At 40.4% G+C, this 23,613-nt stretch overlaps 2 protein-coding genes and 1 long non-coding RNA gene across 7 annotated transcripts in view; all 3 read right to left on the bottom strand.

The window, feature by feature from the left end:
- The window catches only part of LOC144194836 (uncharacterized), a 181,353-nt gene extending 179,093 nt beyond the window's left edge, over nt 1–2,260 (bottom strand). For 2 of the 4 annotated variants that reach the window (XR_013325998.1, XR_013325999.1), the window contains exon 1: nt 2,043–2,260. This is a non-coding gene — a long non-coding RNA (uncharacterized LOC144194836). The remainder of the gene's footprint in view (nt 1–2,042) is intronic. The other 2 variants (XR_013325997.1, XR_013325996.1) reach the window with 1 other exon arrangement.
- A 204-nt stretch (nt 2,261–2,464) lies between these two features.
- Nucleotides 2,465–15,948, bottom strand: crispld2 (cysteine-rich secretory protein LCCL domain containing 2). The gene is made up of 15 exons (XM_077713937.1): nt 15,833–15,948; nt 13,658–13,977; nt 12,152–12,270; nt 10,615–10,747; nt 9,312–9,427; nt 8,831–8,931; nt 8,168–8,341; nt 7,872–7,932; nt 7,719–7,785; nt 7,506–7,639; nt 7,385–7,428; nt 7,241–7,313; nt 7,081–7,156; nt 5,594–5,724; nt 2,465–3,460 (listed from the first exon to the last, which is right to left on the bottom strand). Exons 2-15 carry the CDS (start codon nt 13,910–13,912, stop codon nt 3,409–3,411), a joined length of 1,536 nt encoding a protein of 511 aa, XP_077570063.1. The 5' UTR covers nt 13,913–13,977; nt 15,833–15,948; the 3' UTR covers nt 2,465–3,408.
- A 4,958-nt stretch (nt 15,949–20,906) lies between these two features.
- The window catches only part of usp10 (ubiquitin specific peptidase 10), a 14,373-nt gene continuing 11,666 nt past the window's right edge, over nt 20,907–23,613 (bottom strand). For both annotated transcript variants that reach the window (XM_077712531.1, XM_077712532.1), the window contains one exon: nt 20,907–23,606. In XM_077712531.1, the coding sequence (XP_077568657.1) occupies nt 23,419–23,606 (188 nt within the window). In that variant the 3' untranslated portion in view covers nt 20,907–23,418. The remainder of the gene's footprint in view (nt 23,607–23,613) is intronic.

Below are 23,613 nucleotides of genomic sequence, written 5' to 3'. Positions count from 1 at the left end.
TTAGGAGAATAGTTGAGTAGAGTGTCTACAACACAAATTGTTTCAGCTCTAAGGCGCACAATTCAGTCAACACGTTTATCAGGGTATTTCTTCTTTATAGTTTAACAATGTGGTTATTGTTTTGCTGATTGTAGTTATATTTTATTTATGGGTTTGATTAATCTGTCTCAAGAATGTTACTTACACAGTGTAAGGCCAGTACGTTGAAAAATTTGAGAATAATCAGGATTCATACTTGCACACTGTCAGTTTTGGTGGAAATTTAGGTGTGTCTGATTTGCCTTAAAAATACAGCATTAACCATTAAATAACCAGTACACTTGGTTTTAAACCACCAATTGTTGAGCAAATGTCAGTGATTTAATTTTTAGAACAATTTTCTAGGGTTTCAAACTCAAGGCCCCAATCTGAAACCCAACATTTTGTGTGGCCCACAAAAAACCCGATTTAATCAAAATGTTTACCATTTTTATTACAGTTCATCTGCAAGTGATGGATGAAAGAGGATTAAGCCCAGCACTGCAAAATGCAGACTTTTGACTCAACATATGTTTAATGAATGTGCTGTGAATCTTTCCCAGAATGGGACTCCATCAAAGAAAACCCGCGGGCGACTGTCGGCGCCGATGACTCAACTCATTTTAGTCATTTTAGAAGCACATCACGGAGCACGGGGATGAAGCCGCTTATTGTGACATCGTTGGTTGACTGAACCGCTGATTCCCGATCAGATCCTGGCAAAAAGCTTTTGTTCTCGTATTCCAGGCCAGAAGTGGCGAGGGCTCGCAGCCAGGGATTCACTGTGCCGCCTCTCGTGCCAAGGGCAAACAAAAGAGAGCCAAAGTGGTTCAAATGGCTATGAGGAACGCTTGAGAGGTTTGGCGAAGCGCCGGAGATGAGTGGCACTGTTGTGCTTGAAGAAAACAAACATCTGAAGCATTTTTGCGTGACGTTAATACGTTCATCGTGATTGGCGGGACCACCCTTTGCTTTCGAGAAAAACATGGAAAATACTTGTGGAGATTTTCATTGTTAATGTCTGAATGTCTGCCATCATTGTGTATCGGACAAAATGTTCAGTTTTGAGATCAATGTAATTTTGTCTTGAATATCTCTCAGAGAGTTCTTAATTAGAGAGTTCTAAATTAAAAAAAATTAAATAGTTGTGTTCCTGTAAAATATTGCTACTTAAAATGTATTTTTTTAAAACTATTTTAAAAGAAAATCCCATTTATAACATAAATTCATAATATGACAACCAAGCGCTCAATGGAGATGGTTTTCATAAAGTGTAAGTTTTTGAAAGTTTATAAATTGTCAAATCAAACTCAAAATATAAGTGTCGATGGGAAGATATTTGTAAAATAATTTAAAAAATGTGACAAGAAACCCTGGCTAATATTTTCACCAGTCAATGTAGTGTAAACTTGCATCAATATTTTCCAGACTAATTACACACATCTTTCTATTATATCAAACAGCTTGAGAGAAGTATCATCACATCACAACATCTGGACTTTATGACTGTGGAATCTATTACATATCTTTGTCTGGTGCCCAGAAGTAATGTCTGGATTATAGGACCGAAACTTCTGTATCCCCTTTGACCTGGAAAGTCCAATAAATGTTTCCAATATTCAATTTGTTAAACGTTTCACTTCTTAACATTACAAATGGCTACTGGTATGATGAAGTCTACTTCTAAACTATCTCATTTCATCTCATTTTCTGAAATGCCTTATCCTCAATAGGGTCGCAGGGGTGCTGGAGCCTATCCCAACCATCCACACATGTATGGGGAGAACATGCAAACTCCACACAGGTGGACTGACTGACTGGGAATTGAACCCAGGTATGCAATAAGCTCAATTAAAAATATAAGTCTAACCACATGAAAGGAATTGCCATTTTACAACACTTAACATGATTCAATTCAAGACTTTGTAACATCCTTTTGGGACCCAGCTTTCTGCGTGTACAAAAATACAAACACATTTCATTGTTTAATTTTAAGTCCTCATAAAAATAAAATCCACACTCACCACCATGGGGAACTCATCATGACAAGTAGAACATGGCTTGAAGCAAAATAACAGCTACTACAAACCACTACTAACTGAACAAAACAAGGAAACTACTAAAATTACCACTACTATTACTACTACTACTACTAAAATCACCACTACTATGACTATTACTACTAAACTTCTGGCTTTTCCCATGACAAGTCACTCCTGCAAACCAACTATTTTAGAGTAAATACACAATCAATTAATGAGACAAGGTACATCTGGCCAATACTCAAGTGGTGAAATTTGATTGGCCAGCAGTAGTGAAAGGGCCAACCCATGTGCACAAAGGTCAAGATAAACTTAATTAAATAAAAGTAAACACAGTATGAACCGAGTGATTCCAACCCAAGACACAAATGACATGACTGTTGCAGTTTGAAATACAATTTTATTTCCAATTGTGCAAAAAATATATAGATAAATCCATTTACAATATACATGCCTGTATAAAAAAAACAATCATCCAAGAGACTTGAAAGAGAAAAGAAAACTCAATAATAGTATACTGTTCTATTTACAAATCCCATAACTTTTACAATTGCAGAATGTTAACATTACAGAAAAGCATAGCGATAGGATTGAGGTAGAATGAAAAAAAAATATACACTGGAAGGATTTTCTTGGGAGCGAACATGACTGAACAATACTTGGTGCTCCCAAAAAAAAATCATAGTAATTTGCCTGTTTTGCCGTAAAGCACTTTTGTCCAAATTCTCCAATCAATTGCAGTGGCGTGTAGAAAACACACTGGCGATAACTTTAATTTTTTTAAACATGGAACTTCCCACACTTGCAATTTTGGCCGACACATTCATCTTTCTCGTGTGGGTGAAGGAAGGAAATGAATTATTTTCAATGGAAATCAAGAAAGTGAATGCAGGAGTGAACCGTTGCTTTTATACCATATTATTCAACAACAAGCCACAAGCAAGAAAAGGGGAATTTTGGCAAAGGACAGTCAGAAAACAAAGGTTAATCTATGGTACTTCTTAAAAATATATATTATGTACACACTGATTAAATAAACTGTGATCAGTATACATTCCTGTGTATGAAAATATTAATTAACATCAATGTAAACATAAAAAACTTCATAGATCCAGCACCAGCTGTTCAATGCATTATAATTTACAACACTCACACGTGAAGCCTTTCTAAAGGTTTGCTCAATTTGGGGTAAAAAAGGTGACAATTTCCGCAATTGACCGAATGGGGGAAGGAGTCTGTGACATTGTGAAGACGCTCCGCTTCCACCGAGGGCGCGGTATCAAACCTGGAGGCAATTCCTGCACGTTGAGAGCAACTGGGGAGACTTTCCGACACGTTGGCGGGCGTCTCACTCCCTCACGGCAAAGACACGGAAGGAGCCTCCCTCTGTACTGCTTTTGCTGGAAAAGAGAGCAATCGTATTTACGTCATCGGGCAACAAAATGGTGGAAGAACACCATGACCGAGACCACATTTTCATCCAATGCATTTAAATAGATAATAAAACTCCATCAAAACGTCAGCATAGGTGCTAAAAAATGGAATTTAACAAAACCCTATTCACATACGAGTGCTACTTTACACAAATATATTCATCGCTGGAAACTACTAAAATTACCACTACTACTACTACAACTACTACAACAACAACTACAACAACTACTACAACAACTACTACTACTACTACAACAACAACTACTACTACTACCTCTACTACTACTACAACAACAACTACTACTACTACTACTACTACAACAACTACTACTACTACTACTACTACTCCAACAACTACTACTACTACTACTACAACTACTACCACTACTACCATTACTACCACTACTACCACTACTACTACCACTACTACTACTATGCTGCAACAAATTTGAGTCCAAAAAGAAAAAAACAGGAGGGAAGGTTGACCTATAGGAAAAACAACAAACTTTACACTTGACATTCCTCATCATGACACATAAAAAAAACTATAGTCCACCCATAAGATGTATAATATTTGATCAAAGTTGTACTGGCTAATATTACATCTCTTTTTGTGAGACTTGATTATTAGCATGGCGCTGCTTTGGTGTTAACATTCAAATGTATGCAATTATTCTTAAAGTATAGGAAAGGACTGATTTAGACTGCGGTCGGCATTCCCAGTCTTGAGTAATCAGATACAGTAGTAGTGTAATGCAGCTGCCATATTGTTGACCCTCCTCTCCAGCCTTTTATTGACCCGAGACCTCCCCGTGGGGGCTTTTTACACTCTCATTGTAGTCGTACGCTGGCATTTTCTGGCCCACTCAGCACTTTACACACTGAGTTGAAATGCCGAGCTGTAAAGTAAGCAAAGATCCCATGTGTGGCCCATCCGCACAGCCGACCGCACCATTACTCTTACAACAACGCCGGCCACAAAAGACCCCAACGCCGCCGTCCCTCCCCTACATTTTGCGCCGTCCGGCCGCAGCGATGTGAGAAACATGGCACGCACGCAAGTGGGCCGGCGTGCGCTTCAACCCACATAAACCCTGCAGCCATGGGAGGAATAAACGTTAGCTTTCTCTCACGCGGATCTCAACTTTGAGCTGGATCCAACGCCTTCTGGCCGGACGTTAGCTCGATGCCCCAGAAGATAAATATTATTCTTGATTTGATTTGATTTTTAAATGGACTTTGATTTGAGTTTGAGATTCATCCAGCGTGTGGGTCCATTGTGACCGCAGCCAGTCTGGAAACCCGAGTAGTAGGTTTCTTTTAGGCACTTCCAAAGATGCACCGCAATTTGTTCAGGGGATCCGATGTCGGCTTTAGGCAAAGTCAGTGTCTTTTCAATAAAATAATCTGTGAATCAAGGGAAACATCAGCTCGTCGTGTATGAACTGTTTCTGCTTTTAGTTTTTTCATGGATCTATTCAACAAATATATTTACGACAAATGTGAAGTGGAGCTGTCATGATTAAGTGACTAATTAATAAGTATACGACTAAGAAATGAATTCACCGTTATTTTGATCATCCAGTCATCGTTTGGATACATTGTTAATCTTGAAACTGTCCAAACACATTTTTGGGAGGCTGTTAACTCATTGGTTAACATTGAAGCCATTAGTCATCAAAAACTGCTTTCTATGTTTTGTTTGTATGATATCTTTTGCCGACTGTAGGTTTAAGGATTGTTAATAAATTCCTTTTCTTTGAGTTTTCATTGACTGTTAAAGCTTACGAGACTCAGATGAGTGCTCCGGGTGTTGCAAGGTTTCGGCCCACCAGGCTTATAAAGCTCATAGAGAAACCGTGATTTTCACAGTAGGAGACTTGTTCCTCTGTTTAATGAATGTAAGTGTTGTAGGTGGTAATACGCCAAAGCTATTGTGTCGTAAATTTCCTAACAGTTCATTCTTTGAGCAGATCTACTTCATCTATTGCCATCGTTACCAGCCAATGAGTTGAACAACAACGATAATATAGAAACAAATTCGCATTTTAGATCCATAAACACAGATTATCGTCAAAACCGGCATAACGGAAAATTACCTTTCAGACTGGATGCCGTTTTTCAGCACACCAACATAAGTCTTTCTCTTGTCCAGAGGCAGGACATCCACAAAGCCCCCGTCGGGTGGGATCACCCCTGCATGGATGGCCGCCTTACAAATACTGGACCTCTGTCGAAAGAAAGCCGACACAGTTTAGTACCGCGGCATGTGTTTACTTGACATTTCTCTTAAGGCACGTCTAAATTTGTGTCTTTTGACTTAAAACCAAACTGACAGCCTAGCTGTCTCAGGGGAGCTGTGATGTACGGCCGGCCCAACACCACTCCAACGGAGTTGGTTCGTACAAGGTGAAAGTCTATTAAACTTCACGTAGACGTTACGCAGCGGTGCCAGTGCTAACTCAACACATTGACTCATGAAGGTGACGTGAATTCTTGCACGCCACTGTTTAGTCTGCTTTACAGTCAAGCTGTACGCTTTCGACACATTTTAGTAGACCTTACGTTGGTCGTGAGGCAAGCGTTCTTTGCGAAAGTATTTCTGCTTTTTCCTGTAGGAGAAGTTGTCCCAGCCGTGAGCGTAGCCGAAAATGTTCTGCTCCTTGAATTTATGCTTGCTCGTAACTGAGAACGATTAAACGGATTGATGGGATATTCCGTGGAGACGTGGTTGAAAAAGAGTGACTTATATTTAGTACATATGTCAACCTCAACCAACCAGCCACAAAAATAAATCATGAGCATTTTGTTCATGTTTCTTGCAAAAAATAAAATTTCTGGCGTCTTTGAAGGATCGATGAAGACACAAGTTAGAGGAAATTTAGTTTTAACTTGAAAAAAAAGACAGTTTGAATTGGGAGGACTGTCAATCATCATCTTTCAGTGCCATAAAAGTAAAGGTATGCTATGATCATTTGAATATGAAAACAAATAAAATCATCTTGGAATAAATTCCAAAAGACCCAGACGGCTGGTGGAGGAAACCCAGAGTTAGAGAGTTATGAGCTTCCTCTTGCGTGTTCCAGTTAAGAGGCAAGGGGCGGCGGCATTTCCAGCCAACTCGCTCGTAACTCAAATGTTGCAATCGGAGCATGAGGAGGAACAGAATAGGACAAGAGAAACAGACTCAGTCGACGCCAGCTGTTTTCCCTTGCTGCGTCCCAGTTTTTTAGGTCATCAAAAATACCAAACAAATCAAAAACAGAGCAACATTCTGGAACAGGTTGTCCTTGCGTTCCATCGTTGCTTATTATGACAGACAACACAAGATATGGATGCCTAAGTTTTGCTAAAGTTTTTTTTAAGTTGCTTGATTGTAACATCATTTAGTATGCATAATAAGCATTTTCATTTTTGGGTTTAAACATTATTTGGTCCATTATCAAAGATCCTTAAATGGAACAATTCATTTAAATACTGTCTTTCAAGTGAAGGACATTTTTAATTGATGTTGTCCGTCCCTTTTAGTAAAACCAATTAAATCTATTCATCCATGGCGGACATAATCCAAAATCTGAATACTTACATCGGTGTAGAAGTTGTTGCCAACCACTGGTGACCAATAAGAGGGTTGATTTTTGCAGTCAGAAGGACAGGACATTCTGAAGAAGCAATCAAATATTAGTGTCAAAATGAGACATCAAGAGATCTGCTAAAATGCAGATTATTTAGAAAAATTGGGTTACCTTGGACAATGTGAAAGGGGCTTTTTGAATGGGCAGATGTCAGCTACCGTGGTGTAGCAGTCAATGCTGGTTTCTGTGAAAACGGCAAAAACACAGCATGAAGTAACAGATCATCATACGTTAGTACCGTAATGAATGTCTTACCTTGTACTTTATGGATCATAAAGGCATTTCCTGGCTTGTATTTACTGCAAAAGAAATGTAATATGATTAGAAATTTGAACATCAAAAAATTGCTGCTGCATAAAATAGATCTATGGAATACCTGAAAGACTCGATGGAATTCTTGGTGGCTTTGACAAAGAAGGGAACCTTGGCTTCCATCCTGGTGACGTCCACAATTCCCCCGTTATTGTCGATTGCACCAAAGTGAATGGCGGCACGGCATATACTCGATTGCTGCACACACGATGAATAACAAGCAATTATTGTATGTCAAATTGCTTTGATCAGATCAATTTCAGGCAAGAGTGCTCACCACGTCGTAGTAAAGCGTTCCCCAAACCTTCCCTTTTCTATTCATGCAGTTAGCGGGACACTTATATCTGAAAAGATATACAAAGAGAACATTTGAGTTTATCGTAAGGTATGCGTATTAATGTAATTTTAGTAACACTTATGATGATATTACCTGTTACAGGTTACACCTCTGCATTTATCTCGCAGTCTGGTCTCACACTTGATGGGCTGAGCTGTAAAAATGTGAAATAATGAAACGCAATTGAAATACTAAAAAAAGTGCATGAACAGTACGAGTTTACAACAGTGGAAATGGACTGAAAATATTTAATTTTTTTGGTCCTAGATGAATCTGAAGGGATTTTTGGTTTTAAAAAAAAGGAAATTGGTAATTGGATGTGGGTCCAATCATGTTGGACCAATAACAATGTATTATTTTTATATATTTTTTAGTGTAATAGTGCTTACCTAGGTAGGTGTTACTCGGATTCCTTGATGATGGGGTGATTGGCACAGATGGCCTGGACACGGGTCTCCGTGGAGCAGAGGGTTTGGGTGCAGGTTTTGGGGTGGTGCGAGGCACAATGGGCACCTGAGGCTTCTCCACTTCGTTCATATCCTCAGTCTCAGTTCGCTGGGAGTCTAACATTGGATACACAGCCAAACAAACATGCACCTTAGAAAGTTTCATTTGAAGGTTTTCAACCTAAAGTTGTGTATTAGCATGATTTTGATCAAAGCACCAATACAACTGATATTTCCCAAATAGTTTCCAGCATAATACAGATATCAGTTAATGAATGCAATAAGGCAAACGGCAGTATGGTGGCGCCAATTTTCCATAAATGGTAACTATAAGGGTGCAATCACATGCCTTTGTTGTGAATTTAAATTATTCATGAGTAGACATCCTTTCCATTGGAAATGGGAAGACTGGCATATTTTTTACTGCTGTCATGGCAGCCAAGGAGTTCATGATCTTAATTCCTCATGATAGAAGAAGAAAAAAATTGCTTCACCAGTTAAAACCTTAGCCGTTGTTTAAAATGTATGTCCAAATCACAACAAGGACAACTGAAAATGTCATTTGTCAAATTTGTAGCCAAGTGTCTGCCTTGGTCCTGTGCTCACCTTTATAGCACAAATTATTTCTGCATCCTCCACCGTAGCTAGGGGGGCACTGGGAACAAGGGCGTCCATTTTTGTACGGCGCTTCTCCGATCCAGTTTCCCCTGTGGGAACACAAGGCACATATGTTGACTGAGGTTGAAACTTGTCAGCATCACTTTGCTCGTTGCTCTTGTAATGACTTTAACACCATTGGCCTGCGGTCGAGGCTCCTAAGAGGCTAATAAAAGCCCTCCTGGTTGTCTCTAAATGGAATGGAAACCAGCTCTTATTTGGCTTTCTCGATAATTGATGAGGCTTTTTATATTTTCTGACTTCTGGAGGAATTTGAGCGGCCCCAAAATGTCACTCGCCGTTCAAAATGAGCGGTCAATCCGACAGTTGGGAGCCCGTTCGGAACATACGCAGAGTTGCCAGGACTTTGAGGAGGGGAAAAAATATCAACGAAGCGCAAAGGTGTCACTTCTGGAATCTTTGCTCTTACTTTGGGGAGTAGTTGCAGACGAGGTAGACAGCGTTCTCCCACGTTTCGCCCCAAACGTTCATCACGGGACACACGTGCACGGCGCAGCCAACTCTGCTCGTGGTGGCCCAAACCACCTGTGAAGAGAAGAATCAAGGCCAGGCCAATGTAAGATCCACCTCGTGAATGGATCAAAATACACTTAACCTATAAAAGCGGCAGGCTTTGGGGTCAATGGATCATTCCGGAGGAAGCAGACGGATGTGCGGTCACCTTTAACAAGGCCAATGGGACATCATCACGTGTGAAGGCTCTCATCAAGCCGCTGGCAGAGCCGTCATGCCCTAAATATCTTAGCCGGGTGCCCCTCCGAGGTCAAATAAAATAACTTATTGAGCGGAAAAGTGCTACAGATGTGCTCAAGATGAATGATGTGCCATTTGAAGGGGTACACGAACAACACTGCGGCTTCCCAAACTCTTCCGAACCTTTTTTTGCTCCATGCATGCTTTCCTTCTTTAGGAATGTTCATCTTTTTTTTCCTGTTTGAGACATTTTGAGGCCACTGGAAGCAGTGAGTCAGCAAGCAGATTTTTGCGATGCGCAATGATAGCTGAGGGGGGCTATGTCTTTGTGGTGGCTTAAGAGGACAAAGAGGGTTGGTTGGTGGTTTACAATTGGCAAGTTTTGGTAATAGAATCCAAAAAAATTGCACTTTTTGTTCTAAGGGATCCCTAAATTACTTGAGTACACTTGAGCCGTAAAATGACATGTTTACTTGTGTCTGTTTCTTGACTTTTTAGTCGACTATGACCCGATAATTCAAGTCAAATTCAATTAATGGATGATGACACAGAAAGATATTCTTTTTGTGCTTTGAAATGTTCAAGTAATTGATTCCTTATGCCTAAATTTGAAAGGAAAGGAAACACATTGACAAGGTTGGGATGCTGAGTTGAAGCAATGCCCCCCCCCCCCCCCCCCCCCCTTCACCGCAGCATCTTTGGAAGAATCCAGGTCAAGCATGGAGGGATGAGCGTGAATGACTACCAGATGGCTCTGGTCAAATTTCAAGCTGAGGGGCAATAGGGGGAGTTTGGATGTTTCTGTAAACACATCCTAGCAGCTTCAAAGTCAACTTTTTTTCCCCCAAAATGTGGCTACACTCTGCAGTCAGCAAAATAGTTTCACGTGCCTTTAAAAGAGCATTCTAGCCAGAGGCATCCATTTTTTTTGTTGGCTTCTTTTGCTGGCAAGTCATGCTTTTTAACCACTTCTACTTAGTTCCTAGTGCAATTCTCTTTGGTGTGTTTGGGTTTCTCACCTGGGTGTAGTGAGTGCACATAGGCCCCGAGCAACGCTCAGGACACCACGGGTTGCACTCGTGAGGGTAAGGGTAGGTGTAATCTTTCACCTCGTCGTACCAGGCCTGAACATGGAAGGAAGGCGAGCGGTATCTGTACACAAAAAAAAGTAGCAGGTTCAGTCGAATGACATTGAGTAAGGGGATATCCAGATCATGTGAAATGGAAAAACAAAAAAAGAAAACAACCAAGAGTCTAAACAGAGCATTTGACCAATCCGTACTGTAAACATGTCTTTTTAGGGGATTGAAATGAGCCCAGGGGCAATGACGGTGAGAGCAAAGGGAGCGGAAAGAAGGGAGTCCTCGCTGGGTGTGTTGGCACGAGAAGAAAAAGAAGGGGAAGGGGAGGGGAAGGGGGAGGAATGAACGGCTCAGTGAGAATGAGAGCAGATTCCTGGAAGGGCACCTGCTGTGACGGCAAACCATGTCATAAAGAGGCCTACTGTGGACAAACACACATTCAGAGTCAAGCCCTGCAAATATGCTCCACTGTATGGATTCAGAGAATCAAAGAGTTGCCAGCTACTGTGGTTCTGTTCAACACAAAGTGTTGGAACGGCTGCATGTTTTCATCCATTAAAATCATTTAAGCACGTGAACAACCTGACCATTTTCATCCATGGCGATAGACGTCTTACTGCAGACTACCAATTTGCCTGGTTGGAAGAACTGGTTTGTGCATAGAAGGAAAATTAAACTTTAAAATGTATTTTCCTCTGTCTGTATTCTCATCCTCTTGCTACTGCGACAGTGAATTTCCCAAATACGGGATGAGTAAAGTTATCTCATCTAAAAAATAAAAATACAGAAAAAAATCTGATCTAATATATAAAACAAAATTAAAATAGTAAATAATTATTATCACACTAATAATAACAGTTAAAATGATGTTATTTGGGGTATTTTCTGGATAATTTGACATTATTTTAATCCCGTTTTCCCATTTTTTTTACTGGTCCAATTCTGGCAACACAACTGTACATTTATTTCGTTATGTATTTATTTTAACAGTGCACATCCATCCTCAGTTAAGATGAAATGGCCCAGTAGGGGGGAATGAACTGCAGCTGTTTCATGGCTTCCCATTGATACATGAGCAGCCCTCACATAACGTGTACATGATAAACACCAAAGATGTTAACACATATATTTTAAAAATATCACCACAGACTGGCAGAATTTTGGCCCATAATTTTCACCCTTTGGGAAGGAGGGGGAAAAGAAGCATGAAAGACAGAGTGTGGCGTCGTCAGCCAGCAGTGGAAAAGAAAAAAAAATCCCTAAAAATCCCCTCAATTGGCCTGGTTTTCACCAGCTTTCAGCCAGACGGAGCTGTCGACAATACATAAGTGATTGCTAATGACTGTCAAACTCAAACGAGTTACCGGCACTTTTGGTTAGCACATGAAGTAACAGCAAGTGATTTTAAACGGCGCAAAAACTTATCTTAAAATGATTTTCTCCATGTGTGTGTGTGTGGGTGGGAGGGACTCACCTTCCCCAGTGCACGGCCAGGTTCTGCCCTATGGACATGAGCAAGTCCCGAGGTCCGTGATCCCATTGGCACATCTCGGCCCAGTGAGTGGCAGACCTCTCGAGCTCGTCATCCCACACCTGTGGACGTTAAGCACCGCAATTTAATCACCAAAAGTGAGAAAAACCAACAGCGAGCTATAACAAGTGCACCTAGTCATTCATTTAACTAAATCTGGAGGATATGGAATAAATAAATTCTCAAGTAAATAGCTTTTTTTATAGCAGCGAAGACACTCTCAAGGCAACTCCTCAGTAAATTTCCAGCCTTTTGGTGGTCAAGCACACACACACAAACACACACACACACACACACACACACACACACACACACACACACACACACACACAAGGACGGGCGTAAGCGCTTTCCCCTCCCTCGTAGACTCCCTAACCTTCAAGCTCTTCCCAACAACAATAATTCCTCCTCTACTTTGCCCACTCCAGTGCCATGCGAGCTCTAACAAGCACCCCTCCCCTTACTTGTCTTCTCCAAAATGATGCAGGTAGACCGCACAAAGTCAGCGTTATTATGGAGCTTGTTAAAAAGAAACACACAACACAGCAGGCTTGAAAGAGCCTGATGTCATGACTGTGTGTTTCCAGGTTGAGAGAAAAGACTTTTAAACATGCAATTCAGGGCAATGGCAAAGAGCTGGAACATGCTTTCAACCTGAAGATGGACGGTGAACTTTGAAAGGTATCACTAGATGTGGATAAAATGATTGAAAATATGTCTATTTTTGATACTTATGGAGCAATGCCCGGTAGAGATACCTGATGGCCCGCCAGGCTTAAAAAAGCACTAGTGGAAACCCAGCATTGACGATAAAAATAGGGGGGCTATGTTTACCTTTGATATTTCTCTGCCTGATAAACATATTCATAAGCGTTTACAGTTTGGAAAGAGCCGCAATTTCAATCAATTTCTTTTTTAATCTAGACACTGATATCCATTTTCCTAAATGCGAAAAGGCCTGAAAATATAGAAATTAGGGAGTATTTACTTTGGGTTTTTTAATCATTAAAATAAGTAAACATAAAAAATTAAGAAGGAAAAAACATGGATCTCTCTATTATTATAGAAAATTATATGAATAAAGTCAATTTTTTTTAAAAAATCAAGAATTAGAGAATATTAACTGTTCCCCTTTCAAACTAAAAAAAAACTGAAATTTTACCTTAAATATATAATTTTCAGGTTTTTCCACTACTAATACTGTAAAAAAAATCTGATATTTTCTATTTTAAACACCCCTAATGAGCATTTGAACCATGTTTACCTCAAAGACACTGAATAATTCATCAAATTAGTTCTCAATTCATTAGATAACGGATTGCTGGATCAATTGTGGCAGCACTGATTTTTGGTACACAAATGGAAAGTGTAACAACACTACTGAGTTAGACACCCCTAATCAACATGTATCATTTGGCTTATCAAATTGTCAGTCCCATTGGGCCTTACCATGTACTCCATGTCGGCCGCACTGGGGTACACGGAGCCCCTCAACTTGTTGTGCAGCTGGAGGATCTCCTCGCGGTCCGACCAGCGGATGGCTCGCCTGGTCCTGCTTCGGCCGGTGGCGTTGTTCCCACCCTTTTCTTCGTCCTCGTAGCGACTCAGCAGCTTTCTGAGCTCCGGCGAGTCGGGCAGGAAAAGCGACGCCGAGCTTCCGATCCAGGAGAGCAGCAGGAGGGACAGGAGAGGGATGAAGGCCATGGTTGACACGGAGAAGGTTGAACGTAGTGGTGGGCGGATCTTTTTTATATGCGTTGGGACAAAACCTGAAAGAAATGAGAAGTGATACACCACTGATGAGCAATATGTGCGTGATGTGATGATAGAATATTAACCAGAAATGCCTCATGGGTATCATGTCATCAGCATTATGAGAAGAGTAAAACGGGATCAATTACAACAGAAATGACATCAGTTTTATGACTGAAATTAACGTATTAGTAAGTTTAAAGTTTGAAATTGTCTTGATCGGATCGACTTGTGGAGCTGTGTAGGTAAACTTCCACATTTAATGGAATTTATGTCATGATTTCAAGCTATGAAATTAAGGAGTGATCATTTAATTAAAAAAAGAAACATTTTTTAACACTTTAAAAGGGATTTTTGGAACAGATCCAATGGGAAGAGAAATTTTGAGCTACAATTGTTTGATAAATAATGATTCTGCGAAACCCAAATCAATTCTATGTAAAAACTGTATTCTACCTTCAAAGAAACAGTTAAAGATCCCTCTCAATGATTTGAAAAACACAAATGACAACCAACAATAACAAACAGCGTTGCACAAAGTGTGATACGAATTCTTTAAACATCTCAAACCAATATTTAGAGGGTGGGATTTCATTTTGCCTCGGCTCGGCATTGGATCTGCTTTCGTTGTTTCATGTTGTGGCCAATAATGATTTAATGTCCAACAAGAGGGAGGATTTGTTCAAATAAAGCGAGAAAGGTGCAACGGGTCCGTGTGAACCGAGAAGCAAATAAACAGGACTTTCTCGCCCTCTCGCTCTGTCATTCTCTCGTTTTCTCTCTTTCTCGCTCTCTCGCTCCTTATCCTTGAATCCCTTCACCTCTTTCCCTCTGGCTGCAAAGAGGCGGCTTGAGGTCTGGCACCCGGCTCTGTGTCAACACGCCGTGCCAGCGCTGGCATGCCGCGGGGCAGCCCAGCCAGCCAGCCAACCAACCAGCCAGCCAACCAGCCAGCCAACCAGCCAGCCAGCCAGGCATCAAGCACAAGGCACCACACCCTCGCACACTCCAGCGAGAGCAGCTCCTCGGATCGGAGCCTTCTCACGGCTCTCCTGAATTTTGGACCCGAGTGACAGATGTGCCCAGAAGACACGGAAACGCACTGTGGCCTCGCGTCGTCCCAAACGCTCGGCGGCCGGGAGGAAGGGGGCTTGACCTTTACTTCACCTGACCGCCATGCTCGCATGTGGACGCCACTTTCTGTCAATGAGCCAGAATTGGTGGAGTGGCCCTACGCCACCCCCCGCTCCCCACCCACCCAATAAAATGATTTTCTTCTTTGATGCTATCCCATATTACCGTATTATATGTATAAAGTACACTAGTAGTGTAAATGTTTTTCAAATTGAAGCAATTCATACTTTTGTCAATAAATTAGGCCTTGTTAGTGTCACTCTTTCATAATCTCCAATTTCTGTCATTCACATCATTGATAAATATTGTCCTTATTTCTGTCACCTGCTATAAAATAAAAATCCACTTTGAGTTTGACAATGTAATCAACATTTTCTGACATCCTAATATAGAACCTACTAAGTGAATCATCAATTTAGGTTGGCATTTTTTACAAATTGAGTTTTTTTTCTCTCCAATTCTGTAAAACTGCTTAGTATATGTTGACCTACATCATACTGAAAATGTTTGTAAAATGTCAAATTCACACAGTAAACATGTCTGTATTTCTAAATGTAACTATACTTTTCTGGACCCACTGATTAAATAGAATGTGCAATATACTTAATGTACATATTAACATCTCTTTACATCGTTCAAGTTCACTGCCTGCATCACAAAGACCACAACTGTAATAATTAAAAAGACAACACTGACATAAAGAAGTAAAATATCTTTCAAAAAAAAGTCTTATCTCACCTCTACTTGTCTTGACTCTTGACTACTTTTCAGCTTTCTTGTATTCCTGTGTGAAGATCTTCTACGACTTGCCTGCAGGCGGGATGTGCGTCTACAATAGGAGCGGTTCGGAGAGCCTTATATAGAGAAAGGACCCCTGAGGATGAGAGGAGGGGAAGATGGTGGAGGAAGGGGGGCCGGGGGGGGGGGGGGGGGGGGGGCTGGGGGGCCTCCCCCGCGCCATCCAGACTCCCTGAAATGTTCCTGGCTCAGCGTACAGCAGAGCAGCAACAGCAGCCGCCTCGCATCGGGAGGGAGGGAAAACTACAAATAATGTTCATCGTCATGCTGACAAATGAGTCAAGCAGCTGGATCAGCAAGACACTCACTCACTCACATGCTGGAGTGTGCATCCATGCACTTGACATCTCAATTCTTTTACACATTTGCAAAAGTCTCAAAATAGAAGACATTAAAGATGGAATAAACCCAATTAGCAAAGGGGTCAGTTCATTTTTTTATTCTTTAACTTCTAAAATGAACGACTTGGGTTCCTGGTTCCAAAAATGAACCATTTTATACTTTGGCTTTTATCACAAGTGCCACGTGAGGCGGCTCCCAGTTGCCAGGTACATAAAAATGAAGGGTCGGTTACAGTGTGCTTAGGCAGGTTTTCACGAAAGAAAGCTGGCAATCTGGTAGGAAAATGAACTGCCATCCCAAATGCGCTCATTGGGTTCTGAAAGAAGAAGCTGTTCACAAAGTCAGAATAAACTACATTAAGGTCACCTTCACTCCAAATATCAAATAGTTTATGATTTTAGTTCAATGAGCTCATTTAAGGACAACAACAGTAGAATCATATCTTTTTTTTTTTTGGTGTCACGATGAAGACATAATGGCATTTTCAAGTATCAGAAATGGAAGTACTCGATATGAAAAACTGCATCTCTAATAAAGACAAAGTCTCACCAGGAATTTAGATTTCATTAAGCCAACTTTCCAGAAAAATCAGGAACAGAATCAGAATATTTCATAGCAGGATATTTTCATACTTAGGGATTTTAAGGCCTGCCAGGCAAATTGTTATGCTTTTTTAATGATAATTAATCAAGATTAGTAAATTATTTTATTTGAAATCAAACAGGTGTTTGCTTCATCAATGTACAAAAGTACTAGGACAGAAAATGAAAAGTTCTCCATTTTTAGTGTCCCTTTTTTTTCAGAGCTACCACTCCTCCAGGAATATTTTGGAGCACGTCGGTGGGGATTTTTAGTCCACTCATCCAGACCAGAACTTCTCCAAGCAGACCTTTATAAAGCTTGGAAGAAAAAAAGGGCCTTCCCCAAGCTTTTCCGATAAAATGTGGTAGCATATACCGTGGAAGCACTGTTTTTTTGACCAATGTATCATTTTCAGTGCCATTGACGGTGATAAAACATCCCACCAAGGGAGGACCAAAAAAATAATAACATACGACCGGGCAGGGTGGGCACAAAATGTCAAATGTCCATAAATAATTCAAAGCACTAAAACTAAACTCACATCTAAAGAATAGATACCTGAAAATCTATACATTTGGATTCCCCACCATTGGGTTTGGAGTATATAATGTATGCGGCCTAATACGTAATTCATACAATTGGAAAGTGGAAAGGGTTCTGACATTATATAATCACCAACAGGTGGGATGGCAGTTTTTCTATGTGTTCAAGGGGAAACCAGCATCATTCACAAACTCGCCTCCATATGCATTACAGGGAGCGGGTTTATTTAGACAGGGGCTTGGAGGTGGTGGTTGGAGAACCTCTAAAGATGACGCACTCACGCCAACTGTAGCGAGGAGGAAAGCAAGCAAGAGACTAAATGAAGACGGCGTATGGAACATGCTGGAACATGAGGTTGATTAGCAAAACAAACCACAGAAGGGCATTGAAACGTCTGCGCCGGTCGCTATAAGGTTGAATTTGACTTCACGTGCTGCGGTAAGCCATGCCGGAACTGGACAATTTCCTAACCGCAAGTGTACACGGACGGGGCTTCCATTTGTGTCACCCGGATAGTGGAGACCCACCGATGATGTCATTGATGCGCTTGATTTGGACTGGACTTCATTGTAGTGCAATTTATTGTCGTTAATGTATATAATATAAAGTAGTAATAATGTAATATATATATATATATATATATATATATATATATATATATATATATATATATATATATATATATATATATATATATATATATATATATATATATATATATATATATATATATATATATATATATATATATATATATATATATATATATATATATATATATATATATATATATATATATATATATATATATATATATATATATATATATATATATATATATATATATATATATATATATATATATATATATATATATATATATATATAAAGACAGTTCATTTTTTAGCCAATCCAGGTTCTCCCTTGAAAATTTTGGAAATTCCAGCGATATAGTGACCATGTTTTAGGAACTAAATCAAAATTAATCAATTTAAGCAGAATGGGATTTTAAAATTATGACTTTTATACCCTTTTAATGAACATATTTAAATGTGTTTTTGCAAGAATTTTTGTTTGAAAAAGCCCACCAGGCTTATAAAAGACTTTGAAAATCCAGGCAATCTTTAAATACTATATTCACAGAGCATATACTTTGGCTTGTTTTAAGTTTATTTCATGATTTAGCTTAGCGTGCAGTAATAACATGATTTTAAGTTTAGAGCATTTGTTATATTATGTACTTTAATGTATTATGTTCCACGAAGGTGAAATGCATGACTTCATTTAGGACCCCCTATGCTAGCTAACGGGGTGACCTCATATTCATATGGGCCGGGGGAGGGATTCCCCATTTGTAGTCCAAACGCTTTTGACAAGAGAGCAATTAAATACATAATGGGTTTGACCTTGGAACGAAAAAATCTTACCTGAACTTGCACTTGAATCCTGAGAGATGCTTTCCTTGAGCTGAAAGAAAGAAATGATAAACACAGAGAATAACAAAGAATTCATTGATTTTTCAGACTGATTTTGGAATACATAAGCTTACCTGCTCTCATCTTCTTGTTGCAATTCCATTATGTACTGCACTGACCGTGCCAAATACGCAAATTACCAGCGTTACTCTAGCACCTTCTAGTGGAAACTTGACGTAATTCAAGCCATGGTAGCAGAGCAGCAATGAACAACAATGAAGAATGTCCTAATCTACACACAAAGTTTGTTGAATCTAATTTTGAATGCAATTACGTGTAAAAGCGTGCAATTTTGTCCCTGAAAAGAAAAACAAATTGTTGCAAAAATAAAACATCACTATTGTTAGTTTGCGTAAACCACATCCATGTACAATGCGAGTTTAATGTCAACATAAAAAGGCCGATGATTGTTTCTGGACATTTTAAGCAGTGCTTTGCGAATGAGTATACATTTTTCAACCTCAAGCTGGTGTTCCAAATGCAAAACTACATTCTTTCAGCGTGAATGGCCTCCATTATAATAAACGACTCTCTCAACTTTCATAAAGGCGAACCCCCCTGCAAGCTTCTTTGTGTTACATTTGAGAACGTGGAAGGCTTTTTTGCGGCCGCGAACAGTCAAATTAGATGCCAACTCCAAGGCCACGGTGGTCCGAAGCTGAATATTAGAATAGAATGTCTTCCACGGCCTGTAATTATTCATGTAGCATATGAATTCAGACTGACAGCTTCACTGGCACAAGTGTGCACGCTGTCATTTGGAAGCACGCTTCTGACATGCACGCTGACATGAGTTTAAAAAAGCCTCGCTGGGTGCATGTGGAAGTCCATGCCAGAGTGTGTATAATGTGTCTTTCGCACACCAGCTCAAGGTTACTAATCTACCCCCAAACTTCCCTCATGCACATTTGTACTATAGTGCTCTCTTATGAAAACTGGCACATGGTGACGCCATGTGTTGAGGAGTCCAAAATGGATAACAAGTATAGTATTTGGTTTTCAGGCATTATACTGCAGTATTATGGCTTCTTGGTGGGTATTTGACCAATATTCTTTGCTCATTGGGGTCTACACTTTTAGCACAAATGGACCATGTTGTACTTGGGATGCCCACGAGGTCATTAAAGTATGATTTTAAGTTCAATGTTTTTGAAAAAGGAAAATCATCATTTTTAGAAATGTTTAACTGTTTTGAATGAGGGATCAGTCATCTTTTATAAATTCCTGGTACAATCAAAACAGCTATTTTCCTATTTTACTGAGTTTTCTACATTTAAATAAAGTTGAATTTCTTTACGACAGATCAGCGAGTGAGTGGTTAGCACATGGGCTTCAGTTCGGGGGTCCTGGGTTCAAATCCAGGTAATGCGTGTGGAGTTTGCATGCGGGTCTGTGCAGGTTTCCACTGGGTACTCCAGTTTCCTCCCACATTTCAAAAACATGCATGGTAGGCTGATTGGACACTCTAAATTGCCCCTAGCTATGTTCAGTTATCAGTCTCTTTGTGCGATTGGCCAGCAGCCAATTGAGGATGTCCCATGGCCAGCTCTGGCCCAAAGTCAGCTGGGATATGCTCTAGCACCCTCCACCACCCAAGTGAGGATAAAGCAGTTCAGAAAATGAATGAAATGAATTTCTTAAGTCATTCATTCATTTCTGAGTATGGCAGAAACGACTGAAATAAGAGAACCATCTAGTCAATGCACATCATTTAGTTTCACAGGCATCACAGAATGTGACAAGAGCTTATAAGTTGTGGAGTGCGGGATTTCGTACTTGGCATCTTTTGTTTGGGAATTTCAAATTTAAGATTTGGAAGTTCTCTATCCCACTTTATTAGTTTTGCCAATCTGGCACGGAGAAGGAAGGCCCAGTTACCGTGAAGAAAGAGGGGGTGGACAGGGTGAAAACATGCAGACACAGCAGATTTTTCAACGACGGGTCTGCTTTCTATTATAGCGAGAGGCGAGCTACGCCGCAGGAGCGAGTCCCGCCACATGTTGACAGCGGCCATCGCAAACCCGACTCGCATTGTTTACCGAGGGGAAGACTCACAAAAATGACAAGACATCTCTGTCTATATGTCATCATTAGCAAATTGCTTTTTTTGCACAATCCTTTATTGGAACAACAAACAAAATCGAATGCTGGACGCATGAAATTAAAAAGACAAAACAGATTGTTGTGTGATCCCAGCAGACAATAGTGTTAGGAGCTCATAGCCAAGACAAACAAGAGGCGTGAAGAAATTCAGCAACGCACATTGGGGGGGGGAAAGCTCACTTTGTCTGTTTCAAAGCCCAAACGTCCTGACATTCTTCTTCTCGGGCGAATAAATATGCAAATGAAGCTCCAGGTCACAGTTTGAGGAGGAAATCACTACAGAACTTGCAGCACAACTCAAGCAGAGCCCAAAAAACAATGTACGTTGTTGGAACACAAGAAAGGGGGGTGCACTTTGGTTTACTTGGAATTTCCACATTAAAACCCACTGAATTAAATGAAGTTTCAAATTCAGGAGTAATCTTGTTCAGAACTTAAAAAGGTCCTGTACAGTGAATTCAGATCTCCAGGCTATGTTGAACTCAACTGTGCTAACATCATCTTCAATTTTGTTTCAATTTCTTTGGGGCGACAATGAAATGGTTAATGAAAGGATATCTGGAGTAATGTAGAGTTGCGTAGGCATGAGAAGCACAAGTACGCCGATTAAAAAAAAAAAAGTATTTTTGAGGGTTTTTTTTGTCAAGTGGTCACACTAAATAACTTGAGGCTGAAGCTACAGTTAACACTGTCCATTCAACAAAATTATAACATGTCACCGTAATATTTATGGAACCATTTGACAGAAAAAAAATTAGCGGAACAATTTCTTTTTACTTAAAATTTTAAACTCAAAAATCAGTAGACTAACATCAATTTGCTCACACATCTACAATATTGAGGTCTTTAGGCCCACCAGGCTTATAAATTACATAAAAGCCATTAGAAGAGTAGGAAGCTGTGTAGTTAGAGTAAAAAGAGTTTTTTTATAGAGTAACTCTGGTTTATTCAATCAACATCAGCAGTAGCCATTATTTCATTGAGTTTTTTCATATGCACTTAAAAAAAAATTAAAATGATTTTTTTAAGTGTTCAAGTCAGCGAGAGCAAATACACTAATAAGGGGAAAACTACATTTATATTTACTGTTGTGCTTTAGCCTGTTGCATTTCCTTTTGAAAAGATCGAATTCAATCGCAAGTGGAAGTCAACATGACCGTGGGGACGTCAAAAAAAAAAAAAAGACCGAAACGAAAACTAACATTTTAGTAGCTTAAACAACAACAAAAAAATAATAATTAAAACAAAAAATCATCACAATCATTGTAATATGCAAGGAGAAAAAACTAAATCAAAACCCTCAACAAAAGCAAACACTATTTCCATATGTATGTGCGCACGCTTTGGCGCTAGTTGCGCCCACACTTTAATTTTCGCACCACCGTTCAGCGTGCCGTTGTCCCTTCGGACATTCCGGCCCGATTCGGGTGTGGAAAAGATCACAGATTGGATCTAAGGCTGTCCCCCTGCAATCCCCAGTGGTGAGTTTTGGGGTGGAGGGCGGGGTTTAGTCGGATGAGTGTTGCGACACGGATGACGAATGGATCCGGAAGGAAATATCAAAAGTAAACGAGGGCAGCTTTTGCAGTGGAATCTATCATTTCTTTAGTTGCCATCTCCAGTGCAATCAATCTAAAAACAAGCAAAGTCCTTCTGGACAGCAAGTGGTTGTTGTTGTTGTTGTTTTTTTTTGGTATTTTTGTTTTTATGTTGTTGACATTTTAGTCTAAATAGTTGCAAATCTGCCTGCCACACTTAGACTCATCAGTTTATACTTTGTGCACAGAAAGCATCGTTATCGTAAATTCTAAAGCGCATTAAAGACTTTTTGTTTATAGATACTCTTCGAAGACGTCGAGACCCAGAGTGTGTTCGCTTCGGGTTCCCCCTCGCTGCGTGCGAGGGCCCAACCTGTGCCTGGTGGAGGAACCGGAGATAAGGAAGAGGAGACGAGCGGGCTTGAGAATGAGGATAATGATGCTGGTGCTAAGCCCCGCCAATGAGCCTCATTGGGGAAAAAAGGGGCCTTTTGACTGCGGCTCTTCTCGTGAAAAAGGCCAACGCTGATAAATTCCGAGTGGTTCTGCTCAGTGGAGAGAAGAAACCCCAGCAGTTCAGTTTTGCGATTCTTCAACCGCCTGTCCTTTTGACTTGGATGTTTTGCGAAGAACAGAAAATGACAGCAGTGGTGTGCAGAGAGAAGAGCGAGTCGTTGCAAGGAATTTATGGTGAATGCAACTTGTCTCTCCTACTGGGACGAGCTGCTGGAAAAGCTGGCTCTCAAAGAAGCGGGGACACCAGGAAAGAGGAGGAAAATCTTGCAACAGAACAAAGTCGGGCAGTGTTCCTGTTCATCATATGTTCCACATGTATGTGTGTGTGTGTCAAGTGTAAGATGAGCGGTGTTAGGCGTGTATGTGCGCGTATGCATGTATGTATGCTCTTGGCTCCATTGGCGATTTTGTGCGTCGGCGCGTGCTCCTACAAGAGGTCGACGCGGCGGTAGTACAGCAGGTAAGCGGTGCGCTCGGCGATCTGCTTGACCACCAGGTACTGGTTTATCACCTTAACCGCTTGGTCGTCGATACGCAGCCAACCGTTAAGACCGATGTGGAAGACGTCCGTGGTGTAGTGACCGCCTGTGGCACTGTTCCCGTGGTGGTAAACCACTGCCGT

This window comes from Stigmatopora nigra, chromosome 3 (assembly GCF_051989575.1).
Source record: "Stigmatopora nigra isolate UIUO_SnigA chromosome 3, RoL_Snig_1.1, whole genome shotgun sequence".
Taxonomy (NCBI): domain Eukaryota; kingdom Metazoa; phylum Chordata; class Actinopteri; order Syngnathiformes; family Syngnathidae; genus Stigmatopora; species Stigmatopora nigra.
Note: the sequence above shows the minus strand (reverse complement) of the source record. Positions and strands in the feature narration are given on the sequence as shown.